This window comes from Lynx rufus, unplaced genomic scaffold, assembly GCF_022079265.1.
Source record: "Lynx rufus isolate CCGP_SWC_20201006 ecotype Redwood Valley unplaced genomic scaffold, mLynRuf1.p SCAF_28, whole genome shotgun sequence".
In the NCBI taxonomy this organism is placed as follows: Eukaryota; Metazoa; Chordata; class Mammalia; order Carnivora; family Felidae; genus Lynx; species Lynx rufus.
In genome coordinates this window covers 10496945-10524656 of record NW_025814843.1, presented here as the reverse complement: position 1 = coordinate 10524656, position 27712 = coordinate 10496945, and the positions used below count along the sequence as shown (strand labels likewise).

The following is a 27712-nucleotide window of genomic DNA, read 5'->3' as shown; positions in this document are numbered from 1 at the left end:
TAGGCCCTGTGATTACCAGAAGCAGCCCGTGTGTTTCCAGACACACGCATTTGGGGAACACTAACGGGGCGGAGGATGACGCAACCCACCGCCAGATGCTCACGTTTTTTAACTGACCACCACTGATCTGCCCAGAGTAGTGAAAACAGGACCCGCGTTAACCATGTCCTCAGGTTCTTTTCCAGTTCCTCGTGATGGGGTTTTGAAGAGGGAAGGGGGTTCAGAGCTGAGCTGACAGCCAAGAAAGAATTCTTGAGACATCATTGGTGCAAAAGAAGATGATTTTATTAAAGCACGGGGACAGGACCCCTGGGTAGAAAGAGCTGCCCCGGGGGTTGTGAAGGCTGCTTAGATACTAAGGCGTTGGGGAGGTGAAGACCAAAGGGAGGTTTCCAGAAGGACTTTGATACGCCAAAGAGGACTCCTAAGATACCCAAGGCCCAGCCATGGTCAGGCTAAGGCTGTTTTCCCCTCCAGTGAGGCATCGACAGGAGGACGGTAGGGGCTTCCTGGAGAAATGTTCTCTGGATTTGCCTCAATGGGCTGCCGATTATCAGGACATTTAATGTCACCTGCCATTTCCTTTTTTTTTTTTAATTTTTAATGTTTTATTTTACACTTGAGACAGAGAGAGAGAGAGAGAGAGAGAGAGCAAGGGAGGGGAGGGGCAGAGAGACGCAGACAGAATCTGAAGCAGGCTCCAAGGCTCGGAGCTGTCAGCACAGAGTTCCAAGCAAGGCTTGAACTCACAGTGAGTTCATGACCTGACCCCAAGTCGGAGGCTTAATCCACGGAGCCACCCAGGCGCCCCGTACCTATTTCCTTCTCGCCTGTGTTCCCCACATCACTAGGGAGGGGAGGGTGACGCTGGGGCTCCAGGAAACTGAGTCTACAGGTGTCTGGAGATGAGGCTATCGATAAGATTGCCTTTTTCTTGTATTTTACTAAAATATTTACAGGCTGATGGGAGACTCAGGTCCTGCACGACTGTGATCTCTATCAGTTAACCATTCGTTTTTCTTTCCTTTGTTCTCGGGCGGCCGGGAGTGCCTGAGGAATAGCACACACATCCCATCTCGGGGGTGGGGGCAGGGGAGGGCGGGGAGGGGGGGGATCGTGCTGGCTTGCGCTTGGCCCTCAATGGGCCTTAGGCTCTCTCATCACTTGCACGGAAGTACCGGCCTGCGGTGCCGCCGATAAAGTCCAAACTTGCTCTGGCCCCAACCACACTACGCGGTGACCTCGGGCAGGAGCCTGAAATCAACCAGACCCGTCGGAGGCGCGGGGGTCCCGCCGCCGCCAACGCCGCCGCCGCCGCCCCCGGGCCGGGTGGAGGCCCCGCGCGCCGCGCCCCCGCCGCCCGCGCCGCCCCCCCTCCCACCCCCGGGCCGGGGCCCCTCCCGCCAACCCGGGCCCCGCGGGCGCACGGGGCCGACGGCGCGGGCCTCCTCCCGGGGTCTGCGCGGTGCACGCGCCCGGCCGCCCGCGCCCCGGCGCACGAGCAGCGTCCGGCTTCCTGAGCGCTCCCCTCCCCGGGCGCGTCCGTCGCCCCTCCCTCTCCGCCGCCCGCTCCGCCCGCTCCCCCTCCCTCGCCCCCGCGGGTCCCGGGAGGGGGGGGCGGCGCGGCAGGCACAGCCCCCCGCCCCCATGGCCGGCCGTCGGAGCCAGAGGCGGAGGGGGCTCCTGGGGGAGCCGGGCACCGCCCTGCTGGCCCCGCTCGCGCTGGGCCTGGGCCTGGCGCTCGCCTGCCTCGGCCTCCTGCTGGCCGCGGTCAGCCTGGGGCGCCGGCCCCCGCCGCCCGCCCAGGTGAGGCCCCTGCGGCGCAGCCCTCCCGGGGCCGGCCCGGAGCCGCGTCTGCGGAGCGGCGGGCGCGGCCGGGTGGGCCGAGGGCTCGGGGCCAGGAAGATGGGTGGAGGGTGAGATGTCAGGTGGAGGAGGGCTGGGTGACGCTGCCTCCTTCCCAGCAGGAGCCTTCCCAGGGGGAGCTGGTGGCAGAGGAGGACCCGGACCCGCCGGTGAGTGGCCGTGGGCGGCGGGCGCGCGCGTCTGGGCGTGGGGAGCGTGTGCGAGCGGAGGGTGCGGGGTGTGCCCTGGCGGCGCCGGCCGCGCGTGTGCGCGGGGGTGTGCACCGCCGTGCACGGGTAAGCGAGGGGGAGAGAGGGTGACGGCTGCGTGCAAGGGGTCTGGGTCACCCGAGTACGGAGTGTTTATTGGCCGCGGGTGAAGGGGGGGTATGAGACGGGGGGGGGGGGGAACCTTGCCTCCCCTTGGACCCCCCCCCAAGGCATCTGTGCCTGCTGCTGGCTGGTGCCTCTCCTGACGGGGCCCCCTGTCGGTCTCAGTTTACGTCTCTGCTGGTCCCCAGGCAAGACCCTGGTTTAGCCCTGCCCTTAATTCCCTTAGGAACTGAATCTCCAGATAGAGGAAAGCCGAGATGCCGGGCCTTTCCTGAAGCGGCTGGCGCGGCCTCGCAGAAGCGGTGAGCACCCCTTATCCCACCTTCCGGAATAGGAACAGTGACGGGTCTGCCGTGGCTTCTGCACTCATGATTGCGTTTGTTTGCCCTAATAGCCCCACAAAGCGGGCAGAGCCGAAACCACGAACCTCACTGACAGGCGGGATGGAGAAACTGAGGCACAGACAGTGTTGGGGCAGGGTGGGGGGGCGGTTCACAGTCATGCAGCTAACCAGTTGAGGCACGCTCAAACCTAGAATTCTGGCCCTCTCTCTGAAGCCTGTTCCATCACTTGGACCTGCTTCTCATTTCAAACCCTACGCCAAATAGGAAGGAGGGATGGTCTGGGGTTAGGAGAGCCCCTGGGGTCCTGATGGAGACACAGAGGGGCGTTGGGGAGTCAGGGGCCCGGGCCCAAATAAGCTAAGAAACTTCTGAATGGGATGATCGTAGGACTACAGGCCCAGGTTTGCACAGGACTGTCCCAGCTGACAAGTGTTTTGTCAGTGCGATTATTAATAGCAAGACTTTTGCTCTCAGAAACAACCCAGTTTGGATGAGAAATGATATAGTCATTCTACTTGTGGAGGGAGATAAGGCCTGAGGTTCTGAGGACAGGAGCCTGGACCAGAAGGGGGATGCTGGGCTTCTGAGAGGGAGAAGGGGCTGGAGAGTGGCTTCTGGGCACTATTTTGCCCATCTGTCTTTCCTTCATTCTCAGCACCCAAAGGCCGGAAAGCAAGGGCTCGCAGAGCGATCGCAGCTCACTATGAAGGTGGGTGATGGGGGAGCTATGCCCAGGGAGGGCGGGCGGTGGAGGGGCAGGCCAGGTCTCACCCACCCTTTCCTGTGTCTTACAGTTCACCCACGACCGGGACAGGACGGAGCGCAGGCCGGTGAGACCCCATTCCCACCTGCCCCTGCTCTCCCCCCGCCACCCCCGTCCCGTATTCTATGAATCTTCACCACTCTGATCATTTTTCTCAAAATGTTTCTACTAGGCTCTTCTTTCCCACCTTTACCCGACCTCCCAACTCAGCACTATGACCTCAGAACCTCAAACCCAGTCTCTGGCCCCTTCCCCTCCCAGACTCTCCCCCCCCCCAACTACTCCATCCCACCTGCGTTGCCAAGGCCTCTAAGTGAAGTAGATAGATTCGGTATGTGGCTTGAAGCTAGCGGCTTGCTTATGAGTCGGCTGTGCGGGGGAAGGGGAAGGAAGGAATCACAAATGACTTCTCGGTTTTGAACTTGGGCATCTTTGGGAATCGTGATGCCATTTATTTTTTTTTTTAACGTTTATTTATTATTGAGAGAGAGAGAGAGAGACAGAGCATGAGCAGGGGAGAGGCAGAGAGAGAGGGAGACACAGAATCCGAAGCAGGCTCCAGGCTCCGAGCTGTCAGCGCAGGGCCCGACGCGGGGCTCGAACCCAGGAACCGCGAGATCATGACCTGAGCTGAAGTCGGACGCTTAACCGACTGAGCCACCCAGGCGCCCCTAATGATGCCATTTATTGAGGTGGCGTTAACCAGGGGAGAAATGGGTTGGGAGATACGTAAATTAATCATTAAGTGTTTAATAATCGGCCAGTGGCCTCCACAAATAGCTGGCCGGACATCGTGGGCCGGCGCAGGCTAGGTCAGGACGCGAATAGTCAGGCGTCACAGCCACAGACGTGGTATTGAGAGCTGTAGGATTGGATGAAACACCGCGAGGAAGAAGCACCCCCAGAGTGAGTTCCTGAGGCTCTCGGGACATCCAGAGGGGAGGCCAAAGACAGCCCAGTGGACGCTGAGAAAAGCAGCCGGACAGAAGGGAAGAAACCGGGGAGGGGAGTGTCCTGTGATCTGGGAGAAGACTCGGTCTCACCCAGGAGGGTGTGGCCATCTGTGCCCCATGCAGCTGAGTGGTCACATGAGATGACCGCTGGGTTTGGAAACCTTAAAAGTCAGCTGGTGACCTGGACGTGGGCGGTTTCAGTGGCCCCGTTAGGGTGGACGCCAGTGTGGATTGGGTTAAGAGAAAATGGGAACTAGGAATTGGAGACGGTGACAACCCTTTCTAGAAGTTTCTCTGTGACGAGCGGAGCAACAGGCCAGTAGCTGGAGGGAGCTGTGTATGGAGGAAGGGTGCAGTCCTTCTGGTGATGAGCAACCCTACAGGGGTCTTAGCCAACGGCTACTGAATGGAACATTCATCCAGTCTCTGCAGTAGCCCTAAAAGGAAGCCGTCAGCACGGAGCCCGATGCGGGGCTCGAGCTCACGAACTGCGAGATCATGACCTAAGCCAAAACCGAGAGGTGGGCGCTTAACCGACTGAGCCACCCAGGCGGCCCGGTAGATAGAGGCCACTTAACCTGTGTGAGGCCTCGAGGATACCCAGGGGTGGAGCCCGGGTTTGAACCCAGCCAGCGCGGGCTTGTGTCCCAGACGTGCCTGGTGCGGGGGTGGGGGGAGCCTGCAGGGCAGCGTCCAGGAAGGGGGCCGGGGGTGGGTTCCAGAACCGAGAGAGGAACACGTCATCCCCTGGAGAATGTGACGACAGGTCAGTTTTTAGTGCTGGTGGGGGGACGTGAGGGAGCCCTTGCGTGATGACTTCTAGGTCCTCGGGAGAGTGAGGAGGGTGGGCGGGGGGTGAGCAGAGGTGGTACAAAACGCTTATCTTGAGGACTACAAGAGCGAGCTTCGTGGGGAGGAGCAGGAAGGCTGCCAGGCTATAAAGAATGTCCATTTGAGGTTTGTGGTGGTGACATGGGCGGACATCGTGGTCCCAGGGACCCCGTGCCCCCTGGCCACAACCAGCCTTCGCCCAGGCTGGTCCCATAGTGGGGCGCGCCCTCCCTCCTTCTCTCCCCCTCCTCTTCCTCCCCTCCAGATGGGCCATTTATTTTAGCAGCTACCCAGACATTCATACGTCCCCTGACGGAACACACACGCACTGAGCACCTGCTGTTGGTAAGGACCGGGCCGGGCGCCCACGGGCGATGATACCCAGACCTGTTCGCGAGAAAAAGTCACTGTCTAGGAGAGGAGACAGGCATAGGGATTTGCAAGTTACGGTAGGCTGGGACAGGAACAAGAATGAAAGTAGCCAGAGGTAGGCGGTGGCGAAGAGGAAGACACCCAACTTTACAGTGGAGTCGGGATTCCTGTCTCAAAAAGGCGTGGACCCTGAAGCGCGAATGTAAGATGGACCAGGGGTCAAGGGCGTGCCAGGTGGAAGGAGCCGCTTGTGCCAAAGCCCCGAGTCTGGCAAGAGGATGATGAGGCCGGGCGACCAGGAGAAGCCTAGCGTGGTCGGAGGGAATCGCTGCTGGAACAGCATGAGACTCGAGGTTGGAAGAGAATATGGAGCCGGGCCACACAGGCGTTCTGGAAGTCATTCCAAGGTCAAAGCAAGTAGAGGCAGGCTCACATCTGCGTTTTTGAAACCTCACTCCCCGTGGCTGTGTGTAGGGAATATACTGGAGCCGGGGACTGGGGAGACCGGGGGGAGGGGGGGGCCCAAGGAGGAAGGAGGCTGGGAAGAATCCCGGTGAGAGTGGAGGAGACCACACTGGGGGGGGGCAGAGAGGGGCCTGGGTACCCCGTGGGGGCAAGAACCCGGAGCCAGATGCGGGAACAGAGACAGAAAGTGAGGCCGGAGTGGAGGCGCCGCGCTCAGTTTGGGTCCGGATGATATTACGGTCCGATGGTGACGGCACAGTGAGCGGGGTGGGGAGGACGCAGGAAAGAGCGGGGCTGGAGGCCCACGTGGGAGTCTGCAGGGTGACAGGTATCTCGTAGGTGGGCAGGAGAACGCCCGCCAAGCGTTACCGCGTCCTTGCGAAAGTAGCAAGGACAGCGCCCCGGGGCCGGCAGAGGGGGAAGGCTGCCAGCGAGGCCCGGGACAGCAGCCGCCAGAGCCACACGAAGCCACAGCCGGGGGGCCACGTTGGCCACCCCCCTCCTTCCTCCCACCAGTGTCCCCTGGGCGCCCACTCCGAGCAGGCCCAGCCCCGGGGGCCACGGCACAGTAGACGGTAAGGCCGGGTGGGACCCCACACTTCCTCCTGTGTAACTAAACCGGATGACTTCCTGCGACGGCGGCTGCTCCGAAGGTGGGGGGCCGTGGCCAGCAGGTGAAAGACAGGCCGGACTGGCCACGCCAGGGTGGCCGGGGAAGGGTTCTCAGCGGAGTCGGGATCTGGCCGAGGGAAGGTGCCAGGTGTGCGGCGGGAACAGGAAGGAGGCGGGAGTCCTGTGAGCTGGCGCAGCGAGAGAGGGGTGACAGTGGAGAGGTGGACTGGGAGGACCCGGGAGGCCACTTGAGTTGTGCTCTGTCATTTTAGTATTTACCTTCTTTGCAATTTGTAACTGGTCCGGCTCTAGAGTGGTTTGTTTGTTCGTCTGTTTGTTTGTTTTGTTTTTCCGGTACATCTTTATGGAGCTGTGCTTCAGGGTCCATACAATTCGCCCATTTAAACTCTATTTTTAAAAGTTTACTTATTTTGGGGTGGGGGGGCAGAGAGAGAGGGCAAGAGAGAGAATCCCAAGCAGGCTCCACGATCCCAGAGGAGCCCGACAAAGGGCTCAATCCCATGACCTGAGGCAAAATCAAAAGCCGGACGTTCGATTGGCTGAGCCAGCCAGGAGCCCCCACAGCATTTCTTTTTGTGGTTGAATAATTTCTCATTGTATGGATATACCACAATTTTCCTTACCCATTCATCGTCTGATGGACACTTGGGTACCACTTTTTTTTTAATGTTTATTTTTGAGAGAGAGAGAGAACATAAGCAGGGGAGGGGCAGAGAGACAGGGAGACACAGAATCTGAAACGGGCTCCAGGCTCTGAGCTGTCAGCACAGAGCCCGACGCGGGGCTTGAACTCACGGACCGCGAGATCGTGACCTGAGCTGAAGCCGGATGCCCAACCGTCTGAGCCACCCAGGCGCCCCTTGTTATTTTCAATGTTAATAATCCCAGTAGTATACGATTCAAGTACCGTATATGGTCTCAAAGTAAAACAGACAAACAGTAGAGACACAGGGGCTTCCGGGTGGCTCAGTTGGTCAAGCATCTGACTCTTGCATTCAGCTCAGGTCATGATCTCAGGGTTCATGGGATCAAGTCCCTCGACAGACTGTGCTGAACATGGAGCCTGCTTGGGATTCTCTCTCTCTCTCTCTCTCTCTCTCTCTCTCTCTCTCTCTCCCCCCTGCTTTCCCCCCACTCATGCTCACTCCCCCCCCAAATAAATATTTAAAAAAATATTTAAAAAACTAGAGACACAAAATATCAACCCCCCCCCCCCCACCTCTCCTTCCATCTGCTCTTCTCCCCAGAAGTGGCTGGTGACGGGTTGCTCCCGACCCCTCTGGTCACACGTACGTTGCATTTCTGCACGGAACTTCCTATTACACTACAGGCTCCGTGGGCCGTGACTCCACCCGGGGCCCGGGGCCACGTGTCTGTCTTCTGGGCCCAGCGGGCCCCCGAGTCTTCTGGACCCGATGGGTCTTTGGGGAGTGTGAGGAAGTCCTGGAAAGGGACTCTCCCCGATCTCTGAACACCCACATTCAGGTGTGGACGGGACGGTGAGTGGCTGGGAGGAGGCCAAAATCAACAGCTCCAACCCACTGCGCTATGACCGCCAGAGCGGGGAATTTACAGTCACTCGGGCTGGGCTCTACTACCTGTACAGTCAGGTAAGCCCCACCTGGCTCCGGGGGGGAAGCGGGAACCGGGGGACAAGGGTCCGGGGCACGGGGCGGGGGCAGCTCCAGGTGGGCGGGGAGCTCGGGCTTTGGGCTGGGGTGGGGGGGGTGGATCCCTGGGTCACCGAGGACAGGGGACACGGAGACCGTGTCGCCTCCCGCCTCCCCGTAGGTGCACTTTGACGAGGGGAAGGCCGTCTACCTGAAGCTCGATTTGCTGGTGGACGACGCGCTGGCCCTGCGCTGCCTGGAAGAATTCTCCGCCACGGCCGCCAGCTCCCCGGGGTCCCAGGTCCGCCTCTGCCACGTGTCTGGGCTGTTGCCCCTCCGGCCAGGGTCCTCCCTGCGGATCCGCACCCTCCCCTGGGCCCATCTCAAGGCCGCCCCCTTCCTCACCTACTTCGGACTCTTCCAGGTTCACTGAGGGGCCCCGGTGGCGCCCCGGGCCCCACCCTCCGCTGCTCCTCGCCCCAGACCTGCCCCCCCTCTGCAGGCTGCTTGGGCTGTTCACGTGTTGCCACGCCACATAGATAACCCCCTTCTCCTCTGACACCCACTCCCCCCTGCACCTCACTAGCTCCTGAACCCCTGGTCTTTCGACGCCCCCCCCCATTTATCTCCTGACTCCCCGCCCTGGCCACAACCTCCCCACCCTGCCCCCGGACACTGTGTCTACTCTACTCTGGGTGAGGGTGGGTCCCCACCGCCTGTTCAGGCACTAAGAGGGGCTGGACGCCAGGGAGACTGAGACGGGGCCAGGAGTTCCCAAACGTGAGGGCTAAGAGCAAGACGAGATCCTTCCCGATAATTCCCTGTGGATTTTTAAAACAGATATTATTTTTATTATTATTGTGACAAAATGTTGATAAGTGAATATTAAAGAGAATAAGCCACGGTCTCTCTTTTTTTTTTTTTTTTAATGTTTTTGAGAGAGAGGGAGAGAGAGAGACAATGCACGAGTAGGGGAGGGGCAGAGAGAGAGAGAGAGAGACACAGAATGTGAAGCAGGCTCCAGGCTCCGAGCTGTCAGCACGGAGCCGCACGCGGGGCCCGAACCCATGAACCGTGAGATCGTGACCTGAGCCGAAGTCGGAAGCTTAACTGACTGAGCCCCCCAGGCGCCCCCACGGTCTCTCTATTGGGACTTAGGGAACAGTTCTCAGGGTAGCCGAGGGCCATGGCAAGGGGGGCCGGGCATCGAAGGGTGGGGTGCGGGACGGCTGGGACTCCAGGGCAACGTACAGGCTCGGGAATGGGGACCCACATGCTTCTGACCCCTGAGGCATGAACAGAGAGTCAAAAGGCAAACCGCCAGGAAAAAAAATCAATCCTCTGCCCAAGGTCCAGCAGAAGCCGCCTCATTTACCTAGGAGGCGGGCTTCCTCCCGAGGGTGATCCCTGGCTGGGAGGAGCGGGAGCCTCCGGACATTCAGCAGGTGCGGGCCCAAGCCCTGGCCTGGACGTGGGGGGGGAGCAGGCTCGCAGGGGAGCTCGGGGTCAGGAAGCAGGACGCGGCCGGGGGAGTGGGGGCGCCTGGGTCCAGGGGAGGAACCTTCCAGCGGTAGGGTGCCTGGGGCTGTCTCTTTCTCTCTTTGACCAGAGCCTTATGTAAGAGCTTTTCTCGGGAAACAGGAAGTCCTGCTTGCCAAGTTCAGCACAGGGAGTAGCGCAGGCCTTATTCCAACACGCCCGGCCTGGCCCTAACCCCAGAACTCGGCCAGTTTCTGGCTTCCGCGACCCTGGTTCTCCTCCCCATCCGCCCCCTCCCCTCCTTTCGCACGTTCAGTCATTCCCAGCCAACTTGCCCAGAGACCTCTCCCATGGCTCAGCCAGAGGGTCTCCCACCCTCACCCCTTGACCCCCAAGCTGCCCAGCTTGTCCCTCCATCCCTGCTCTTGGCACTGTGCCCCGGGGCAGCCGACCTTCCCTCCCCCACTCCTGGGGCCCTCCCAGGGTTCCCGTGCTCGGGCTGCTTCCTGGGTGTCACTGGCAGTCCCGTCCTTCCTAGACAGATTGTCACCAAATTCTCCTGAGGCTGGAGAAGGGTGTGGGGGGGCGGGGGGCGGGGGAGCGTGTCTCAAGACGCCACCGGCCCCGCAGTGGGGTGCCAGGAGCTCCAGCAGTGCCCCTAGCCGGTTTTCCTCCTCCTTCCTTTTTATTCTCAAGTTCCTTTTTATTTCTCCCTTGCGTAACACTCTTCTTCTTCCCTTCTGCACCCCCACCCTCCCCACCACCTCCTCGCCACCCCACTCCTGAGGCCACTGCTCTCTGCAGGGTCCCCAGCTCATGCCAGCCTCGTCTCCTTCCTTGCCAGCCCCCAGAGGGCCACCGGGAGACATGGGGGGCCCGGCCCGAGAGCCGGCGCTCTCAGTCGCCCTCTGGTTGAGTTGGGGGGCGGCTCTAGGGGCTGTGGCGTGTGCCATGGCCCTGCTGACCCAGCAGACAGAGCTGCAAAATCTAAGGAGAGAGGTGACTCGGCTGCAGAGGACTGGAGGGCCCTGCAAGGAGGAAGAAGGGCATCCGTGGCCGAGCCTCCGGGAGCAGGTGAGTGAGGGGAGAAGGGCGTGGGGGAGAAAGGGATGGATGGCGGGGCCATCTCCGGACCTGTTGGTTCTAGCCTCTCGGTCTGTAAAGTTTTGAGTAGGTGCAAGAGAGGGTCCCAGGTTTGGAGGTCAAGGGAGCAGCCATTCCGGGAAAGGAAATTGTTAAAGATTAATGCTTCTCGTACCTAACAGATCCTGGAGGAGAGCCAGCACCGAGACTCAGGTTGCTGGGGAAAAGTGCATGAGAGATGTGAGGCACTCCTGGGGCGGAGGGAGGGGGCGGGCTGGGAAGAGAGGCTGCCCGGGACCCTTGCATCTCAGCCTAACCCCGACCCTCTTTCCGTGAGCAGAGCCCTGACGCCCTGGAAGCCTGGGAGAATGGGGAGAGGTCCCGGAGAAAGAGAGCAGTGCTCACCCATAAACAGAAGAGTGAGGCCTCCGGGGTGCAGCCGGGGTGGGAGGTGATCCAGCCGCATGGGGATCTGGGGACGGTTATCTGCAGCCAGGGTGAGGGTGGAGGGGCTGAGCACAGGGCGGCTGGGGCAGGTGGGCACTGCTCAGATTCCCCTCTCTCCTCAGAGAAGCACTCCGTTCTGCACCTTGTCCCCATCAACATCACCTCTAAGGGTGAGCAGTTTTCTTCGATAACGGCTTTCGGGGAGGGGCCGGATTGGGGAACTGGGGGGCTGGCACCTGGGCCCAAGAGACTCCTGGGGGCGAAGAGTGTCTGCGAATGCAGGGAGATCCTGACTGCCCCACCCCTCACCCCCAGAGGACTCTGATGTGACAGAGGTGATCTGGCAACCAGCTCTTAAGCGTGGGAGAAGCCTGGAGGCTCAAGGATACGTTGTTCGAGTCTGGGACACTGGAGTTTATCTGCTGTATAGCCAGGTAATCCCAAACATACCCTACGCCTCATGTGGGGGGCCGGAGGTCTGTTCTCCCAGGGCCCGTAAGTCCTGCTACTGAGAATTCCTGACCCTTCTGTTCATACCAAACTTAGAAGACCCTCCTTCCTTCCTTGGCTCTCTTGTCCAGGCTCCCGAGGCCTCCCAGCACTGAGCCATCTCGTTTCTCCTCCGTTCCCTGCCAGGTCCTGTTCCACGATGTGACTTTCACCATGGGTCAGGTGGTGTCCCGGGAGGGCCGGGGAAGGCAGGAGACGCTATTCCGTTGTATACGAAGTATGCCTTCCAATCCGGACTGGGCCTACAATAGTTGCTACAGTGCAGGTGGGAGCCCTGTGGGCGGTGGAGGGGGTGGGGGTCGTGAGAAGAGCAGGGTCTCTCTGACCCCGGGGGGAGGGGGGGGCGGGGGTGGTGACGAGGAAGCTCCGGCAGGGGGTTGGAAGCCTGGGTGGAGAGGTGGCTCTGGAATGAAGGACAGAAAGCGCCAAAGAGGTTGAGCTGGAGAAGGGAGGGGAGACGTCAGTCTGCGTGACCGTGACCTCACTGAGCATCTCTTCTCTCCTCTCAGGTGTCTTCCACCTACACCAAGGGGATATTCTGAGTGTCACAATCCCCCGGGGAAGGGCGAAGCTTAGCCTCTCGCCATCTGGAACCTTCCTGGGCTTTGTGAAACTGTGATTTTGAGGTGGTCTCAAGCTCGGAAGACTGGGGTGGGGACATACTGGCGGCAGCCAAGAGCTAACAGGAACAGAGGCCTCTTCTAGGGTTGACTGGAACCCTGGGTTTGACGACTCACGAATCTCCGTGCCTCCCTTTTCCCTTTCCACCCCTATCCCCTGGACTTCGACTTCACGGATATTAAAGAAGTGTAATCTCTTGCTCTCGTCCCCCATCCAGCCCCACATTCTTGGGGGGTGGGGGGAGAAAAGGGGGGCAGTGCCAGGCCTTGGTGGAGACCTACTTGAAGTCCCACTGGAATGCTTCCAGAACAGCACCACCATCTAGCGGCAGCTTGAGAGAAGCAGCCTGCCTGTTGGCAGAAGTCCACGAAGCCTCCCTCCACTCGGGAAACTCCTGGTTCCCCACGCCACACCTCTCTCCAGGTACCCGCTGCCTCCTCCCTCCACAAGAAGCCCCGCCCTCGCCTCCCTCTCCACCAACGGGGCCCCGGCTCGGCTCCCATCACTATCTCCAGGGGTGTGTTTATTGCGCGCCCGTCTGGGGGGGGGCGGGAGGGGGGTGCCCGACGACGACGACGACAGTCCCTTTGCAGACACACCACCCTACGGGTGCCAAGTTCCGCCTTTCCTGCCCTCCGCTCCCCTAGCGTGACGGGCCCTCCAAGCCTCTCGGGGCTGGGACGGGTCGCCGGGCAGCCTCGGGCAAATCTTGGCCCGAATGCTGGTCTTCCTTCACTCCTCGAGCTTTCTTTCTGCTCAAGACCCGCTTAAACTTAAATAGGAGAGTAAACGACTTCCACTTCCCCCGCTGCCTTGCCTCAGCCCCGTCCCTGTACCGGGATCTCCCGGCCCTCCCGGCTGTCCTCCGGCGCGCCGCCGGGGACCGAGGTACCAAGGCCCCGGGGTTCGGGCCCCGCCAGCGCCGAGAAGCGCTACGCAGCGGGACACGCAGCGGTGGGGGACGCGCAGGCGCAAAAGGGAGCGCGACGGGCTAGTCGCGCGCGGCCGGGAGCAGCGAGCGTGCGCAGGCGCAGCCCTGCACGGGGCTCGGGGGCGGGACGGTCCCGTGGCGTCTACGTTCGGGGGTAGGCGGGACTAGGCGCGCGCTGGCCGCGCCGGCGCTGTTCGCCGGCTGTGACGTACTAATCGTGCGCCGCCAGCGCCGGTGGGCCTGGGGCTCGCGGGAGGGGAAGGAGGAGAAGGAGGAGGAGGAGGGGGAGGTGGTGGAGGTGGAGGCTGGAGCAGAGCAAGCGGCGGCCGCGGCGGGGCGGCTCGGCGGCGCGGCGCGCGGCCCAGAAGCGTTGGAATCCTGAATTGAGAGGGCTGCGCCTGAAGACAGCAGGAGTGGCGGGGCCGCCGCCGTCGCCGGAGAGATGAGCCGGGAAGCTTGAGGCCGGAGACGCCCGCCCTCGGGCCCGTCCGCCCGGCTTCCCCGCTCCCGGTGAGGACGCCCCCTACCCTTCCCCCAGCCCTGCCGCGGCCTCTCCCATTCCTGGATCTCATTCCCACCAAACCGGGGCCCAGGAGGCCCTCGAAGGGGCTTCTTCAGGCCCTCGGGCGCCGAACTGTCCAGGACCAAACCGGTGTGGGACGCATTCTGGCCCCCGGGAGCGGAGCAGGAGAGGGGGCTGGGCCAACCTGGCTCACGCGGCTCAGTTCTGTCCCAGCGGCTTGATCCGGCTGCCTGAGCACCGGTTGGGTTCTCTTTCAGTTTCCCTTAACATTCTTCCGTTTTCGTTAGATTTTACTACCTGAACCGTAGCCCTGGGATCCCCATTCCCTCCTGAGACGACCTGAGCATGCCCGTGCCCTCCCCACCCCACCCCATTCATTCCGAGGTGGTAGAGCACTCTCTCCCCGCTCTAGACCCCGGTTTCCCCGTGGAAGCTGTGTCCTCAGGTATCTCTGTATCCTGTCAGGAGTCTCCTGCTGAGCCATTGCCCTTACTAGGCTCTCAATTAGGATACTCCTGGTGGCATTAAGTACTGACAACAGTGGCTTTAACCTGGGGGTCCGAGAAATAAGATCCTGCTGCTTAGCCATTCCCCCTTGCTCCTCTGTGGTCGGGGGAGAGATGGGGGCATGGACTCCGAAGGGCCCCTGTGGATCTTGTTAACCGAAAAGATCGGACATTCGTAGCGGTTTTGCGCTTTTTCCTCTTTTCTTAGGTTATTTGTATCTGATTCCGGAGGAGGCATGCTGAGGAAGAGAGGCAGGATCTGGGGTGCGGGGTGTTTGCATTCTGACACTCTAACCATTGTTTTACAGGCTACCGGAAGATGAAAGAGACTATACAAGGGACCGGGTCTTGGGGGCCTGAGCCTCCTGGACCTGGCGTGGCCCCGGCTTACTCAAGTCCCAGGCGGGAGCGTCTTCGCTGGCCCCCACCCCCTAAACCCCGACTTAAATCAGGTGGAGGGTTTGGGCCAGATCCTGGGTCAGGGACCACAGTGCCAGCCAGACGCCTCCCTGTCCCTCGGCCCTCTTTTGATGCGTCAGCTAGTGAAGAGGAGGAGGAAGAAGAGGACGATGAGGATGAAGATGAGGAAGAGGAAGGGGCAGCTTGGAGGCTGCCCCCCAGATGGGGTCAGCTGGGAACCTCCCAGCGGCCTCGCCCTCCTCGCCCTACCCATCGGAAAACCTGCTCCCAGCGCCGCCGCAGAGCCATGCGAGCCTTCCGGATGCTGCTGTACTCAAAAAGCACCTCGTTGACATTCCACTGGAAGCTTTGGGGGCGCCACCGGGGCCGGCGGCGGAGCCTCGCACACCCCAAGAACCATCTTTCACCCCAGGAAGGGGGTGCGACACCACAGCTGCCATCCCCCTGCTGTCGTTTTGACTCCCCTCGGGGGCCACCTCCGCCCCGGCTCGGTCTGCTAGGTGCTCTCATGGCTGAGGACGGGGTGAGAGGGTCTCCACCAATGTCCTCTGGGCCCCCAGTGGAGGAAGATGGATTAAGGTGGACTCCAAAGTCTCCTCTGGACCCTGACTCCGGTAAGGTGGGAATGGGGTGTGGGAAGGGTGGGGGCAGGGTTCAGATCCAGGAGGATTGGGAGCCTCTTGCTGTGGTGAGAGCCGGGCCTAAGGAAGGTGGGACGGCAGAGCGAGGGGGTCCAGAATAGCTGTGAAATGTCTTAAGCCCCACTTTGAGCAAGATCTAAGTCTGGGGAGACGGTCAAGGCCGGGTGACAGAGTCCCCGAGCTGAGTAGGCGTCCTGTGTACAGACGAGAACGGGAGATGAGGTTTAGAAAAGTTAGTCTTATTATCCACGCAAGCTCCCTTTTCGTTTGGCCTTTCCGAATAAAGGGGCCCTTGCCTGTGCATCTGCGAAGGGTGCCACTCTAGTGCCGGGATGGGATTTCTCTGCAGTTACCACCTGTATAGCCGTGTGTGACATTCGCACTCGGAATGTTTCTTTCGGGGACGCAAGCAGACCATGTCGGGCTGTGTCTTTATCGGTCCCTGGAGTATTTATCGAGCCTTCGGTGTGCACCGGGTGCCGTACTCGGTGCCAGGTATATATGGTGGTGGTAAATGTCTCGGACGTGTGCCTCTCTCCGGGTCTTAGTCTTTTCTTGCTTCTGTCCTATGACGAGCACCTCTTCTCTTCAGTTCCTCTGTAACCTGTTAGACATGCTTCTCTCACGCCTTACGGTTTCCATCCCCTAGAGTTCCTATCGGGAGATTCCGTTTCGGTTCCTCCCCGTGGTGTTAGAATTTGTATCGTTTGATCTCACCATTGTTCCTTGATCTTAGCCAATTTCTCATCCCCATCCTGTTTCCCCTGCGCTGTAGGCCTCCTCTCCTGTACTCTTCCCAATGGCTTTGGGGGACCGCCTGGGCCAGAAGGGGAGCGAGGCCTGGCACCCCCTGACGCCAGCATCCTCATCAGCAATGTGTGCAGCATCGGGGACCACGTGGCCCAGGAACTCTTTCAGGGCTCAGACCTGGGCACCGCAGAAGAGGCGGAGCGGCCCGGGGAGAAGGCCGGCCAGCACAGCCCCCTGCGAGAGGAGCATGTGACCTGCGTGCAGAGTAAGGGAGCCCAGACGGCCGGGCCTTCTCTTCTCTCAGCCAGCTCCTAAGTTGGAGTGTGGAGGCCTCACACGCTCCTCTTCCTCTCCGCTCAGGCATCTTGGATGAATTCCTTCAGACTTACGGCAGCCTCATTCCTCTCAGCACTGATGAGGTGGTGGAGAAACTGGAGGACATCTTTCAGCAGGAGTTCTCTACACCTTCCAGGTGAGGCAGGACAGGGGGGTCCTCAGAAGAGGGCCGGGGCCTGAGGGACCCTAGGGGTCAGGGGTCGGGAGAGAATGCTGCCCAGAGGGACCGACTCAGGGGAGGAGGAGGGAGCAGGGACCGAGGGGGAGGAATCTGCAGGTGAAGCGCGAAGCCCCTGTAAGCAGATGGGGGCGGTCCTTCCCCGGGCCCCTGAAACACGCCCTGCCCGTGCTCACGTGCCTCCTTCCAAGGAGCGGGCCCTTCAGCAGGCCCTCGGAAGGCTACGCGAGCCCCGATGGGGACTAGTTGAGACAGATCCTGATTCTGGGCAGTAGAAGGTCCTTCTGTATGCCCTAGCCCCCTCGTCTCTTGTGTGACTCCACCCTTGGCCTACTCAGGAAGGGCCTGGTGCTGCAGCTCATCCAGTCGTACCAGCGCATGCCAGGCAACGCCATGGTGAGGGGCTTCCGAGTGGCCTATAAGCGGCACGTGCTGACGATGGACGACCTGGGGACTCTGTACGGACAGAACTGGCTCAATGACCAGGTGAGGAGGAGGGAGAAACGGGCCCCGAAGGGGATTTGGGGAGCAGGGTGTCTGGGGCCCTCTGCTCGGGGGAGCCCTGTGCCCATGCTGCACCCTCCATGGCAAGTTGCCGCCCATCTTCTCCCCAGGTGATGAACATGTATGGAGACCTGGTCATGGACACGGTCCCTGAAAAGGTAGGCCTGACAGGGTACTTCAGTCCCCAGGAGAACTTCTGCAGATCCCAGCAGCTTTTTCACTCCCTTTGATCTCTTCCCTTTTCACGGAGGGAGGATCTTTGTTTGGGGGAGAGGTGGTAAAAGGCGGTCTGTTAAATTCAAACCTGTAACCTAGGTCCTGAACTTCTCTGTTCCTTTCCCCCCAGTCGGCAGTGGTTCTCCCTGTGGCTCACCCCACCAGTTGGGAGGGGCAGCAGGAAGAGAATTGGGTTTCTGCCCCCAGTGGATTGCAGTGGAGGTTGTTGAAACTGGCCCTCGGAGCCCCAGTGACATGGAGCGGACTGGGCGGAGGAGACTTGGCAGGGAGGCCTGAAGCTCTTTTAACTCCATCCAGCTCTTTTGTGTCATTGGCACAGGTGCATTTCTTCAACAGTTTCTTCTACGATAAACTCCGTACCAAGGGTTATGATGGGGTGAAAAGGTGGACCAAAAACGTGAGTTGCCAGTTCACGTGTATGTGGGTAATGCCTTGCCTGTAAAGGTTTAGAGTTCCGCTTTCTAGGAGTCCCTTCCCCGAGGCTGCTCACTCAGTCTTTCAAGTAACATGGGTCTTCTGTGTGTTCGGTACTGTCGTGGGCAGCAAGGACTCGGTGTTAAGTAAGGAAGACTTCTCGCCTTCGTGGAGTGTGAATAAGTAAGTTAAATTTCAGCTAGTGTTAGGCGCCGTGAACAAATTAAAAGGGAGATGTAGTAGCGTGGAATGTGGGTGGCTCCGGGAAGGCCACTCTTCTCTGAGCCTGGAATGACGAGGGCCCGGTCACGTGTGGCTCGGGGGCAAGAGTGGTTTAGGCGAAGGGGACGGCGAGTACATGGGACACAAGGTGAGACTGGGGGGGGCCCAGAAGGCCCACAGGAGTGTCTGGTGTGGTTGGGGCAGGGTGAGCGGGGGGGAATATGATCAGAAGCTTGGCCAGGGCTGATCGCGTGGGGCGTGGAGGCCGCTGTCACCGTGTGCGCTGAGGCGCCGTTGACGAGCCTTAAGCAGGCTGGGAAGAGCCTCCCGTTTTGACGGAGATTGGAAGTGGGGCAAGAATGGGAGCAGGCGGACTAACTAGGAGGCGAGCAAAGAAGGCGAGACAGACGCTCGACCAGGATGCTGAGGGAGAAGCAGGAGTGCTCTCTAGGATGGGTTTTGCAGGTAGAACCGAAGTACTTTCTGGCGGGTTGGACGAGGGAACGAAGAAAAGCTCGGAATCAGGGTGATGCCTGGGTTTGTAGCAGACGTTACTGGGGAAGACGGGAGAGAGCACGTTTGGCGAGGAGGAAAAGATAGTTCTCGTTAGTTTCCCTGCCCTGCAATTCCAAGGCCAGGAAATTTCTACAGTGAGGTAGGACCGTGGGCTGCAGCATTTCTTAGTTTCTGTCCGCAGGCTCAGGAGCTCACACCCTCCCTGACCTGGCAGGCCTACTGCTCCCGATAGAGGTGGGGGGACCTACAGTGAAAGAACTTGGCCTCTGCATACTACTGCATCTGAGTCCCACCTCTGCCCCTTCCGTGACCTTCAGCAAGTTGCCTAGTCTTCTAAGCTGCCGTTTCCTCCGTTAGATCGAGGGAGAGAACTTCCTCGGAGGATTGTTGTGGTAACTGACTGACCACTTGCCGGGGACCCAGCGTTGTCCTCGGTGTGACTTAATTCTCAGAACAAACAGAGGAGGTAGCGGCTGTCATTTCCAGCCTTTTACAGTGAAGAGAACTGAGGCGTATAGAGTGGCTTGCCCATGGCCACGAGCTAGGAAAGGCAGGAGCTAGATCTAAACCCCCGCAGTCTGGCTCCAGAGTGCTGAGCCTCGGTTCTTTGCTCCTGAGCGCTGGTACCTTTAATGTGTGGAAAGTACCCGGGCCATCCTGGGCTCTCAGGTGTGTGCTCTGACACCGCCCCTTCCGGTGGAGGGCTGGGCCTTGTGCCCTCCCATGCGGCTTCCTGCCAGCGCCTCCACTCGTCTCTAGACCCCTCATGACGGTAGGCAGGACTCTCGTGCCCTCTGACCAGACCCCTGGCACTGCCCCCCTTAGGTGGACATCTTCAATAAGGAGCTACTGCTGATCCCCATCCACCTGGAGGTGCATTGGTCCCTCATCTCGGTTGACGTGAGGCGACGCACCATCACCTACTTTGACTCGCAGCGCACCCTGAACCGCCGCTGCCCTAAGGTCTGAGTGGGAAGGAGGGAGGCGGGAAGAGTGGGGAGGAAATCCAGTGGCGGCACTCGCGGCGGAAGGGTGGGCCTGGGGCCTCTGAGGAGCAAACCTGGGCTTGGTGCCTGTGACCACCATACCCCGGGCTCCTGTGGGAGACACCGGGCATCGCTCCCTCCTTTTCTCCGTCTGCACAGCATATTGCCAAGTACCTACAGGCAGAGGCCGTGAAGAAAGACCGGCTGGATTTCCACCAGGGCTGGAAAGGTTACTTCAAAATGGTAAGTTTCTAGAGGGAGGAGTACGGGGTGGTGATAGAGGTAAGGCAGGAGGCAGAAGTTGAGGCCACACCCCTAGGAGCCTCCAAACGAAGGGCCTGCCTTCTCCTTTTCTAGAATGTGGCCAGGCAGAATAATGACAGTGACTGCGGTGCCTTTGTGTTACAGGTAAGCAGATGGCAGTTGGGTTAAAGGGCTGGGCAAGAGGAGGGAGGCTGTTCTGCAACCCGCCCCCGCCCCGTTGCTCACAGCCCCTTGTGGAGCAGAGAGTAACCTTAGGTGTCAGAAAGCGCAAACATGGATTTTGTCGGCTCTCCTGGCTTCCCCGTCCCACATCGGGACTGGGTCTCTTGCTCCTTGGTTTCTGGCCCTAAGAAGAGTGGCCTCCTAACCGCCAATGCAGAGTATTTTAACACCGGGTATTTCAGGTACCAAGAGCAGTGATTTTAGACTTTGAGCCCCAGGCTGGGGCACCTTGGCTCCCTTTGTGAAATGTGGATGTTCTCTGAAAGTTCCAGGGAGGGAGGTGGATCTCACTCACGCGAAGGGGGTAGCACAGGTCCTGATTTGGGGGGTGGGGGATGCTCACGGCCTGCTTTGTTAACACCCAGTACTGCAAGCACCTGGCGCTGGCCCAGCCGTTCAGCTTCACCCAGCAGGACATGCCCAAACTTCGTCGGCAGATCTACAAGGAGCTGTGTCACTGCAAACTCACTGTGTGAGCCTCGGATCCCAGGCCTCAAGCCCGTTTATGAATGGGCGTGGGGACATGGGGGACCCTTCCTTCCCAAGAAACTCCCATTCCTTTCCTCTCTTGCCTCTCCCCACCCAGTTCCCTTTTGGTTTTTCATATTTAAATGTTTTAATTGATTTCTGTATTTTTTTTTTTTCCTTTTGAGAGAATACTTGTTGATTTCTGATGTTCAGGGGGTGGCCATGAAAAAGCCTCTTTTTTCTCTGTGCCCTGGGGGAGCGTGGCCTTGCGGCCTGGGTGGGGCAGCCATCCATCCCCCTTCTGTGTGCAGGGGCGGGGGCAGGAAAATCTGTGCTGGGGGTGGAGGGCGGGCAAAGGGATTCCGGCCTGCCAGATCTTCAAACTTTTTTTTATATATATATATAAATGCCACGGTCCTGCTCTGGTCAATAAAGGATCCTTTGGAGATACACAGTGGTGGTCGTCCTTAAGGGGCATCAAACTAGTGGATATGCTCGCTCTCAGGCTTTGATTCAGCAGCCCCTGTTAGCTCCCCTTTTCGTGGGCATGGAGACCTCAGCCTTCCACCCCTGGCTCGCTGGCCAGCACCCTGTCTTCATCATCCCTAAAGAGTCCCGTAAGGGAGCTTGAGAGGTGCTGGAGCTGGGCAACAGGACACTTAAGAGAGCCAGCCAAAGTTCATGACAGCGACCCCAAATGCTGGGGAAGCCAGGAAGTCGGCTGTTCCATCCCTGTCCCTCCCTGTGGCCGGGGGGTGGGGGGCCCTGTCGCGGGGGCGTATCGCCTGATCCCATCATCCCCGGCACCCCCGGGACGGGGCGGGACGGTGTCCGATCTACCTTTGCTCCAGGAGAGAACGGAACAGAATGTAGGTCCAGGGCAGACTCAGAGCACAGGCGAAGGGAAGCGGCTGTCTCTGGAGCCCGGAAGTCCCTGGAGGCTGAAACCTCGCCCCTCTCGCGTGATAGGGCGCGCTGGGCCACATGACCAAGGCGCTCTCGCCTCCGCACGTGTAGGGGCGCTGGGCCCCAAGATGGCTGCCAGGCCTCGAGGCCCGACTCCCATATGTCACTTCCGTACCGGCGAGAAAGGCGGGCCCCAGAGCCAATGGGGCCGCGGGGCGGGCCTTCCCCTTGACAGATGTCCAGGCGATCCAATGGTGGCCGCGTGCCGGAGCTCCTGCGAGCTGACGTCACGCCGAGTCGCTGAACGCCGGCAGGCGGGGCCGAGGTGGCCAAGCCAATGCGATGGCTGGGGCGGGGTCGGGCGCTCTATAAGTTGTCGATAGGCGGGCACTCCGCCCTAGTTTCTAAGGATCATGTCTGCGAGTCAGGATTCCCGGTAAGAAACCCTTTTGCAAGAGGTCGAGGCTACTTACCCAGCCGCTCCCTCCCGAGGGCCCCGCGGGGGGAGCTGAGGCCCACCGCCCTGGGCACCCCTCCCCCCACCCGGGGTTGCGGGGCAGCCACGCCGGGAGGCCCGGTCCTGGGGAGCGAGTAGGCGCGGCCCGCCGGGAGGCCGGCGCCGAGCGCCAGGCGAGGCCGCGGCCGGGCGTGGGAGGCGGAGGCGGCCGTCGCCGCGTGTGGCCCGAGCCGGCGGGTCCGGGCGCCTCTCTGCCTGAGGGAGGGCTCGCGCGCGCTCGGGATTCCGGAGGGTTCCGACGGGACCACTCGCCGGAGCGGGGACGCCCGGGTCCTGCGAGCCGGGCGCGTCGTCGCGCGGAGCGATGGGTCGGGGCGGAAGAAGCCGGCCGTTCAGTGTGCTGGTTTTCTTGACGGCCAGGACCGAGCCTGACCCCGAGGAGCGGCCGCGTGAGGCACCGGGAGCCCACCCGGCGCCGGGCGGGCGGGTCCATTTTGCCGCACGAGCCGGGCAATTGGCAAACTGCGGATGGGCAGGTCCACTTTCCTTCGGGGGTGAGCGGCCTGAGGTATGGGAGGGCGACGCCATTTCGCGACGGGGGCGGGCGGGATGTGGATTGTGCCGTGGCGGGGGGCGGGGGGAGACGCCGCTGGGTGGTCGAGGGAGCGAGCACATGGCGGCCCGAGGGGCTCCCCTCCCCCAGCCCGCTTCGCTTCTCAGTGTTGTGCAATCTCCCCCTTCGCTAGCTCGGCTGGGGCTCATTGTGCGCGAGGCCGCCACCGCCCGCGGCCTCCCACATCCGGGCACCGCGAGGGGGGGAGACGGGCTGGAGGGGGTGGGGGAGGGCGCGGGCGGAGTGACGTGGGGGGAAGGGGATGTCCTACCCTCGCATCGGGGAGGTGCGGGGCGGGACTTCCGGCGCGCCGGGGCCGCGGTGGGAGGTGCACGCGCTCGGACTCGGAGCGGCCCGGCCCCGGACACGTGGGCCCGGCCGCGGGGACCACCTCCGGTCCCCCGGAAGCGCCGACGCCGTTCCTTCCAGCCTCCGGGCCTTCGGGGGTTGGGTCGTCCCCTCGGTGGCGGGGCCAGAGGCCTGACTCGGTTGTAAATTGAGCACTGTGTCTCCTGGGGACCAGGATGGGGTCGGGTCGGGGAGCGTGGGCTGATGGCATCGTGCGAGGCCGGTTGCTGGTAGGAAGAGCCTGGCCGTCGGGATTTCTGGCGTCTCAGTCGGCCTACTTCTACTTTAAACCAACAGATCCAGAGACAATGGCCCCGATGGGATGGAGCCCGAAGGCGTCATCGAGGTGAGATTGCACTCCTGAGCCACTGTCTTTAGTCCCTGGGAAAGGCAGTGTCTCCTGGTTTCTGGAGAGCTGCTTGCCTAACTCCCAAGTAGATGACTCTTCCTACCCATCCTAAGTCCTTTCCAGTGATCTGTTCCAAATCGGTAGGTCCCTGAAACAGTCCTGTGTGTTGAGTCTCCTCTCTCCTATACTGTCCAGCCTCTCCTCTTACAAGCGGACCGGCCCCTTAGAGTGACTTCCCAGACCGCGTAGAGCCAACCAGCTTCCCAGGTGGGAGGAGAGGCTGTGGGCTCTGGAGCTTTGGTCCTGTTTGCTCCGCTTCTGGGACCCCGCGTCGCCTCTTCTACCATTTGAATTGTTTTGTGCCCCACAGAGTAACTGGAACGAGATCGTTGACAGCTTTGACGACATGAACCTCTCCGAGTCCCTTCTCCGGGGCATCTATGCCTATGGTTTCGAGAAGCCTTCTGCCATCCAGCAGCGAGCCATTCTTCCTTGTATCAAGGGTAAGATAAGATCCCTCTGCCCCAGAATGAGTTCTGCATGGTCCCTGACCTGGGTGGAGTGGCACCTGGTCAGTGGTGCCAGCCTCATATCAGTCTGGGGCAAAGCAATTCCTTGTTTATCCCAGCTTGGCTTTTGGTTTGTGCCGGTGCCTGGTTCATGCCCTGGACACATGGATGGCTGGTTGGATTTCAGTAAGGTGGTATTTTAGCCAGTTCTTCACTGCTATTGGCATTTTAGGTCAAAGGTTAATTCTGGGCAGTCCTAAATGAATGAGTAATCTAATTTGGTTTCCAGATGTTCCCATTTGGGCACTAGGTTGTGGCGCGGTAAAGTCTGGGAGGCACTAAATGCTTGGCACTTAGCTCTTATCAATTGCTTGTTGATTGAGCAGAGCCTTGAACGTCTGTCTCCTGATAGCAACGTGTACGTACTCTCACGTCAACTTTCTTCTACTCTGTTTAGGTTATGATGTGATCGCTCAAGCCCAGTCTGGGACTGGGAAAACAGCCACTTTTGCCATATCGATTCTGCAACAGATTGAATTGGATCTCAAGGCCACACAGGCCTTGGTCCTGGCGCCCACTAGAGAGCTGGCTCAGCAGGTGAGCGTGTGGCTTCCCTCCCCTGGAGGGTGCTCTGGGAAGGAGCATAATCAAAAAGTCCGAGGTGTGCTCCCTAAGGGCCACCACCTCAAGATCTGAAGCGTTGGGGAAGAGAGATCTAAAGAAAATGAGCCAAGGCCTGCCGGATCTCTGAAGGCCGGCTGGGGTTAATTACATGCCCTTTCCTACCGAACAATAAGCATCGTTTTCTCCGCCCATTTCCTGAGTCCAGGGAAAAGGCAGCTAGGTGGAGCCCGGCTGGCTGAGCAAGTTTGGTGGCTGTTGTGTGAACAAACCCCCTGGTGATGGGCAAAGAGACACCTCGGTGATGGTGCTGCTCTTATATCAGCCTGGGGCAGAGCAGACGCAGTCCTTTGTTCATCCTAGCTTGATGCCTGGGTTGGTGGCCAGAGCTGTTTCATGCCTGGGGCACACGAAATCCTAATGATAGACTTTTCTTGGGTCTCGGAGGAGAGAGAACGAGAAACGTTCGTTTCCTAGTTATTTTTAAACCCTCGGTGGGGAAGTTAGGATTCTCTGCTAACTTGTAGGTACAGGTGAAGTAAGTAAAGAAGCTTGAGAAGGATTCCTTAGGGCATTAATGGGCAGAACACACTTTTTTCAACACCGAACATGGCATCTAGCATCGATCGGTTCAGTGGCAGAAGGACGCAGGTAGAGGTCATTCTGTTCACTAAACTGGTCGCTTTGAGATCTAATGAATGGGTCGCTCTTGGCTTTTAGAAGGGGCTGTTACTGTGAATCCTTGTATTCTTCGGGACCAGACCAAGTTCAGATCCTGTGCCTGCCCCTTCTTGGCAGCGTGGTCTTAAATGAAGTCGTCTGCTTGTTTCTTGTCCGGGAAGTGAGTTTAACGGCGCATGTGTGATCTGGAGAATGACACGAGAAGCCTTTCCGGTGGGGTCTGGCACGGTTGTAGCTAATCTACGGGTCCTTCTGTTTCTCTGGGTTCAGATACAGAAGGTGGTCATGGCGTTGGGAGATTACATGGGTGCCTCCTGCCATGCCTGCATCGGAGGGACCAATGTACGTGCCGAGGTGCAGAAGCTTCAGATGGAAGCACCCCATATCATTGTGGGGACCCCGGGACGTGTGTTCGACATGCTTAACCGGAGATACCTATGTGAGTGTCAGCTTTCTGCTTCCCCGTCTTCCCTGTCCTCACCTGACTACAACCTCGTCCCCTAGGCCGTCTGTTTTCGCCAGTGGAAGAGTTGCTCTGTGATGAACCCATGCGTGTCATCTGAGCCTGGCTTGGCTCCCCTGTCTTCTCAGCCTGGGGAGTGTTCTACTTCCCAGGCCTGTCGCCTGGCCTGGCACGGGGGTCCCAGGCAAAGGATCAGCCTCTGTATTCTGAGAGCAGACCTCTCGTCCGTTCTTTCTCTGGAGGTTGAAGCCTGACTTCATAGTTCTCTAGTTTTGTTACCTGTTGTTTTTCCTGTCGTAGCTCCCAAATACATCAAGATGTTTGTGCTGGATGAAGCTGACGAAATGTTAAGCCGCGGGTTCAAGGACCAGATCTATGACATATTCCAGAAGCTCAACAGTAACACCCAGGTGAGCAAGCCGTTAGAGACTGGTGTGGTTGGGGGGGGATAGGACAGCGATGGCAAGTGCCAGAGAAACCACAGGAATTCTGGGTGTCTCGCTTCGGGCCTCTTTACACGCCGGCTTCTGTTTGAGGGGGCAGGCATCGTGGAGGAGCCCCTACCCCGAGGCTTCTCTCTTCCCTTAGGTGGTCTTGCTGTCTGCTACGATGCCTTCCGATGTGCTCGAGGTGACCAAGAAGTTCATGAGGGACCCCATTCGAATTCTGGTCAAGAAGGAGGAGTTGACCCTGGAGGGTATCCGCCAGTTCTACATCAATGTGGAACGAGAGGTGGGGCCCCGGGGCAGGGGGCGGGCCTGGTGGTGCGTCGTTGGTACAGCCCCTGACTGGTCTCCCGCCCCTGCCACGCCCCGCCCCCCCTCCAGGAGTGGAAGCTGGACACACTGTGCGACTTGTACGAGACCCTGACCATCACGCAGGCAGTCATCTTCATCAACACCCGAAGGAAGGTCGATTGGCTCACCGAGAAGATGCACGCCCGAGACTTCACCGTGTCCGCGATGGTGAGTTCTCTCCACCTGGCTACTGGCAGCGCGTGCGTCCGCGCCCTGCTCACCACCGGTCCTCAGGACGCACCCTCCGTTTCCTCTTCCAGCACGGAGACATGGACCAAAAGGAGCGAGACGTTATCATGAGGGAGTTCCGCTCTGGCTCTAGCAGAGTACTGATCACCACTGACCTGCTGGTGAGTAGAGCGGACTTGGGAGAAGACTGGGAAGGAAGAAGGGAAAATCCAAGGTGATTCCCTCTCCAAGGGGCCTGCTCGTGCCCCTCTTCAGGAAAGTAGCAGCTTGGAACAGAACCTGGCAAGCCTCAGGCCCTTGGGGGAGGGGAGGTTTGTTTCCTTTGCCTGCCTTCGGCTGCCTACACCGCGCTCCAGTCCCTCCTGCACCGATACTGTGCTCCTCTCTTTTCCCTTGCTCACCTCTCATTCACACGCTGACCCGTCCTCTGCTTTGCCCCAGGCCAGAGGCATTGATGTCCAGCAGGTTTCCTTAGTCATCAACTACGACCTTCCCACCAACAGGGAAAACTACATCCACAGGTAAGTGTGGCTCCGGAACGTGGCCTCCCCTCTCCCTGTGCTGCGGCTCCCCCCCCCCCCCCGGCCCCCCTTCCCTTCATCCTACCTACGGAGGCACCGTTTTCCACCAGAATTGGTCGCGGTGGACGATTTGGCCGTAAGGGTGTGGCTATCAACATGGTGACAGAAGAAGACAAGAGGACACTTCGAGACATCGAGACCTTCTACAACACCTCCATTGAGGAGATGCCCCTCAATGTTGCTGACCTCATCTGAGGGGCTGTCCTGCGCCCTGGCCCTACCCAGGCTTCAGTCCTTGGGGGGCTGAAGAGGAGCAGGAGGGGGGAGGGAAGGGAGCCAAGGGATGGACATCTTGTCATTTTTTTTCTTTTTTTTTTTTTTTTTCTTTGAATAAATGTCACTTTTTGAGGCAAAAGGAGGAACCGTGAACATTTTAGACACCCTTTTCTTTGGGGCAGATTCCTGCCCCAGGCGCCGTCTCTTCTCCCAAAAACACTAATCCATGTCCGTAACCCATTCAGCCTCCAGACCCCAGAGGCTCTCCCCCACCCAGCTGCCCGCCTCTAAAGAGGATTCAAGGGGCTATAGCGTCACCCAACCTCATTTGCTGGACCAAATCTGGAGAACCCTTGAGCTAGGTGGCCCATGGGGTTGTCCCCAGGTGGGGGGAGCAGGGGAGAGAAAATGGTAGCCATTTTTACATTGTTTTGTATAGTATTTATTGATTCAGGAGACAAACAACAAAATTCTGAATAAAATGACTTGGAAACTGCCTGTTGGGCTTCTCATTTCTTGCCTCCCCTTCCCTCCCACCCGTTATGGGTACATCTCTGGCTGGGTCCCCAGCTACTA

At 59.6% G+C, this 27712-nt stretch overlaps 4 protein-coding genes and 4 non-coding genes across 9 annotated transcripts; all 8 read left to right on the top strand.

Annotated features, from left to right (window-relative positions):
• The first annotated feature begins 1575 nt into the window (after window positions 1-1575).
• Window positions 1576-9051, top strand: TNFSF12 (TNF superfamily member 12). 2 transcript variants are annotated; one of them, XM_047090164.1, is made up of 7 exons: window positions 1576-1806; window positions 1968-2015; window positions 2404-2479; window positions 3177-3230; window positions 3316-3351; window positions 8024-8148; window positions 8330-9051. In XM_047090164.1, the coding sequence occupies exons 1-7, from the start codon at window positions 1648-1650 to the stop codon at window positions 8579-8581; spliced, it is 750 nt and encodes a 249-aa protein (XP_046946120.1). In that variant the 5' UTR covers window positions 1576-1647; the 3' UTR covers window positions 8582-9051. The 2 variants fall into 2 exon arrangements, with proteins under 2 accessions (XP_046946120.1, XP_046946119.1); XM_047090163.1 differs by having other exon boundaries at window positions 1965-2015.
• A 1325-nt stretch (window positions 9052-10376) lies between these two features.
• On the top strand, window positions 10377-12488 carry TNFSF13 (TNF superfamily member 13). Its single transcript, XM_047090162.1, has 6 exons — window positions 10377-10701; window positions 11051-11129; window positions 11280-11327; window positions 11473-11591; window positions 11794-11932; window positions 12177-12488. Exons 1-6 carry the CDS (start codon window positions 10444-10446, stop codon window positions 12284-12286), a joined length of 753 nt encoding a protein of 250 aa, XP_046946118.1. The 5' UTR covers window positions 10377-10443; the 3' UTR covers window positions 12287-12488.
• A 1035-nt stretch (window positions 12489-13523) lies between these two features.
• Window positions 13524-20856, top strand: SENP3 (SUMO specific peptidase 3). Its single transcript, XM_047090157.1, has 11 exons — window positions 13524-13729; window positions 14557-15282; window positions 16085-16324; window positions 16420-16531; window positions 16912-17059; window positions 17188-17235; window positions 17634-17711; window positions 19292-19429; window positions 19612-19695; window positions 19810-19860; window positions 20304-20856. The coding sequence occupies exons 2-11, from the start codon at window positions 14568-14570 to the stop codon at window positions 20412-20414; spliced, it is 1725 nt and encodes a 574-aa protein (XP_046946113.1). The 5' UTR covers window positions 13524-13729; window positions 14557-14567; the 3' UTR covers window positions 20415-20856.
• On the top strand, window positions 15835-27633 carry EIF4A1 (eukaryotic translation initiation factor 4A1). The gene is made up of 13 exons (XM_047090158.1): window positions 15835-15840; window positions 16101-16106; window positions 21722-21748; window positions 23028-23076; window positions 23450-23582; window positions 24046-24185; window positions 25161-25329; window positions 25654-25763; window positions 25942-26085; window positions 26181-26318; window positions 26411-26500; window positions 26781-26860; window positions 26971-27633. Exons 3-13 carry the CDS (start codon window positions 21726-21728, stop codon window positions 27113-27115), a joined length of 1221 nt encoding a protein of 406 aa, XP_046946114.1. The 5' UTR covers window positions 15835-15840; window positions 16101-16106; window positions 21722-21725; the 3' UTR covers window positions 27116-27633.
• On the top strand, window positions 23622-23756 carry LOC124519739 (small nucleolar RNA SNORA48). Its single transcript, XR_006964181.1, has one exon. It is a non-coding gene; the product is annotated as a small nucleolar RNA SNORA48 (small nucleolar RNA).
• Window positions 24481-24622, top strand: LOC124519740 (small nucleolar RNA SNORA48). Its single transcript, XR_006964182.1, has one exon. It is a non-coding gene; the product is annotated as a small nucleolar RNA SNORA48 (small nucleolar RNA).
• Window positions 25423-25567, top strand: LOC124519744 (small nucleolar RNA SNORD10). The gene has a single exon (XR_006964186.1). It is a non-coding gene; the product is annotated as a small nucleolar RNA SNORD10 (small nucleolar RNA).
• On the top strand, window positions 26547-26687 carry LOC124519733 (small nucleolar RNA SNORA67). The gene has a single exon (XR_006964176.1). It is a non-coding gene; the product is annotated as a small nucleolar RNA SNORA67 (small nucleolar RNA).
• Window positions 27634-27712: the final 79 nt, after the last annotated feature.

Excerpts from the sequence above, each read along its gene's own strand:
- TNFSF12 (XM_047090163.1), top strand. The coding sequence starts at position 1,648 with ATGGCCGGCCGTCGGAGCCAGAGGCGGAGGGGGCTCCTGGGGGAGCCG. Across the intron at positions 1,807-1,964 it reads GGCCCCCGCCGCCCGCCCAG|CAGGAGCCTTCCCAGGGGGA; the intron begins GTGAGGCCCCTG and ends CCTCCTTCCCAG. Across the intron at positions 3,352-8,023 it reads ACAGGACGGAGCGCAGGCCG|GTGTGGACGGGACGGTGAGT; the intron begins GTGAGACCCCAT and ends ACCCACATTCAG.
- TNFSF13 (XM_047090162.1), top strand. The coding sequence starts at position 10,444 with ATGCCAGCCTCGTCTCCTTCCTTGCCAGCCCCCAGAGGGCCACCGGGA. Across the intron at positions 11,328-11,472 it reads CATCAACATCACCTCTAAGG|AGGACTCTGATGTGACAGAG; the intron begins GTGAGCAGTTTT and ends CCTCACCCCCAG. Across the intron at positions 11,933-12,176 it reads CAATAGTTGCTACAGTGCAG|GTGTCTTCCACCTACACCAA; the intron begins GTGGGAGCCCTG and ends CTCTCCTCTCAG.
- SENP3 (XM_047090157.1), top strand. The coding sequence starts at position 14,568 with ATGAAAGAGACTATACAAGGGACCGGGTCTTGGGGGCCTGAGCCTCCT. Across the intron at positions 16,325-16,419 it reads GCATGTGACCTGCGTGCAGA|GCATCTTGGATGAATTCCTT; the intron begins GTAAGGGAGCCC and ends CTCTCCGCTCAG. Across the intron at positions 19,861-20,303 it reads GCGGTGCCTTTGTGTTACAG|TACTGCAAGCACCTGGCGCT; the intron begins GTAAGCAGATGG and ends GTTAACACCCAG.
- EIF4A1 (XM_047090158.1), top strand. The coding sequence starts at position 21,726 with ATGTCTGCGAGTCAGGATTCCCG. Across the intron at positions 24,186-25,160 it reads CTAGAGAGCTGGCTCAGCAG|ATACAGAAGGTGGTCATGGC; the intron begins GTGAGCGTGTGG and ends CTCTGGGTTCAG. Across the intron at positions 26,861-26,970 it reads AGGGAAAACTACATCCACAG|AATTGGTCGCGGTGGACGAT; the intron begins GTAAGTGTGGCT and ends GTTTTCCACCAG.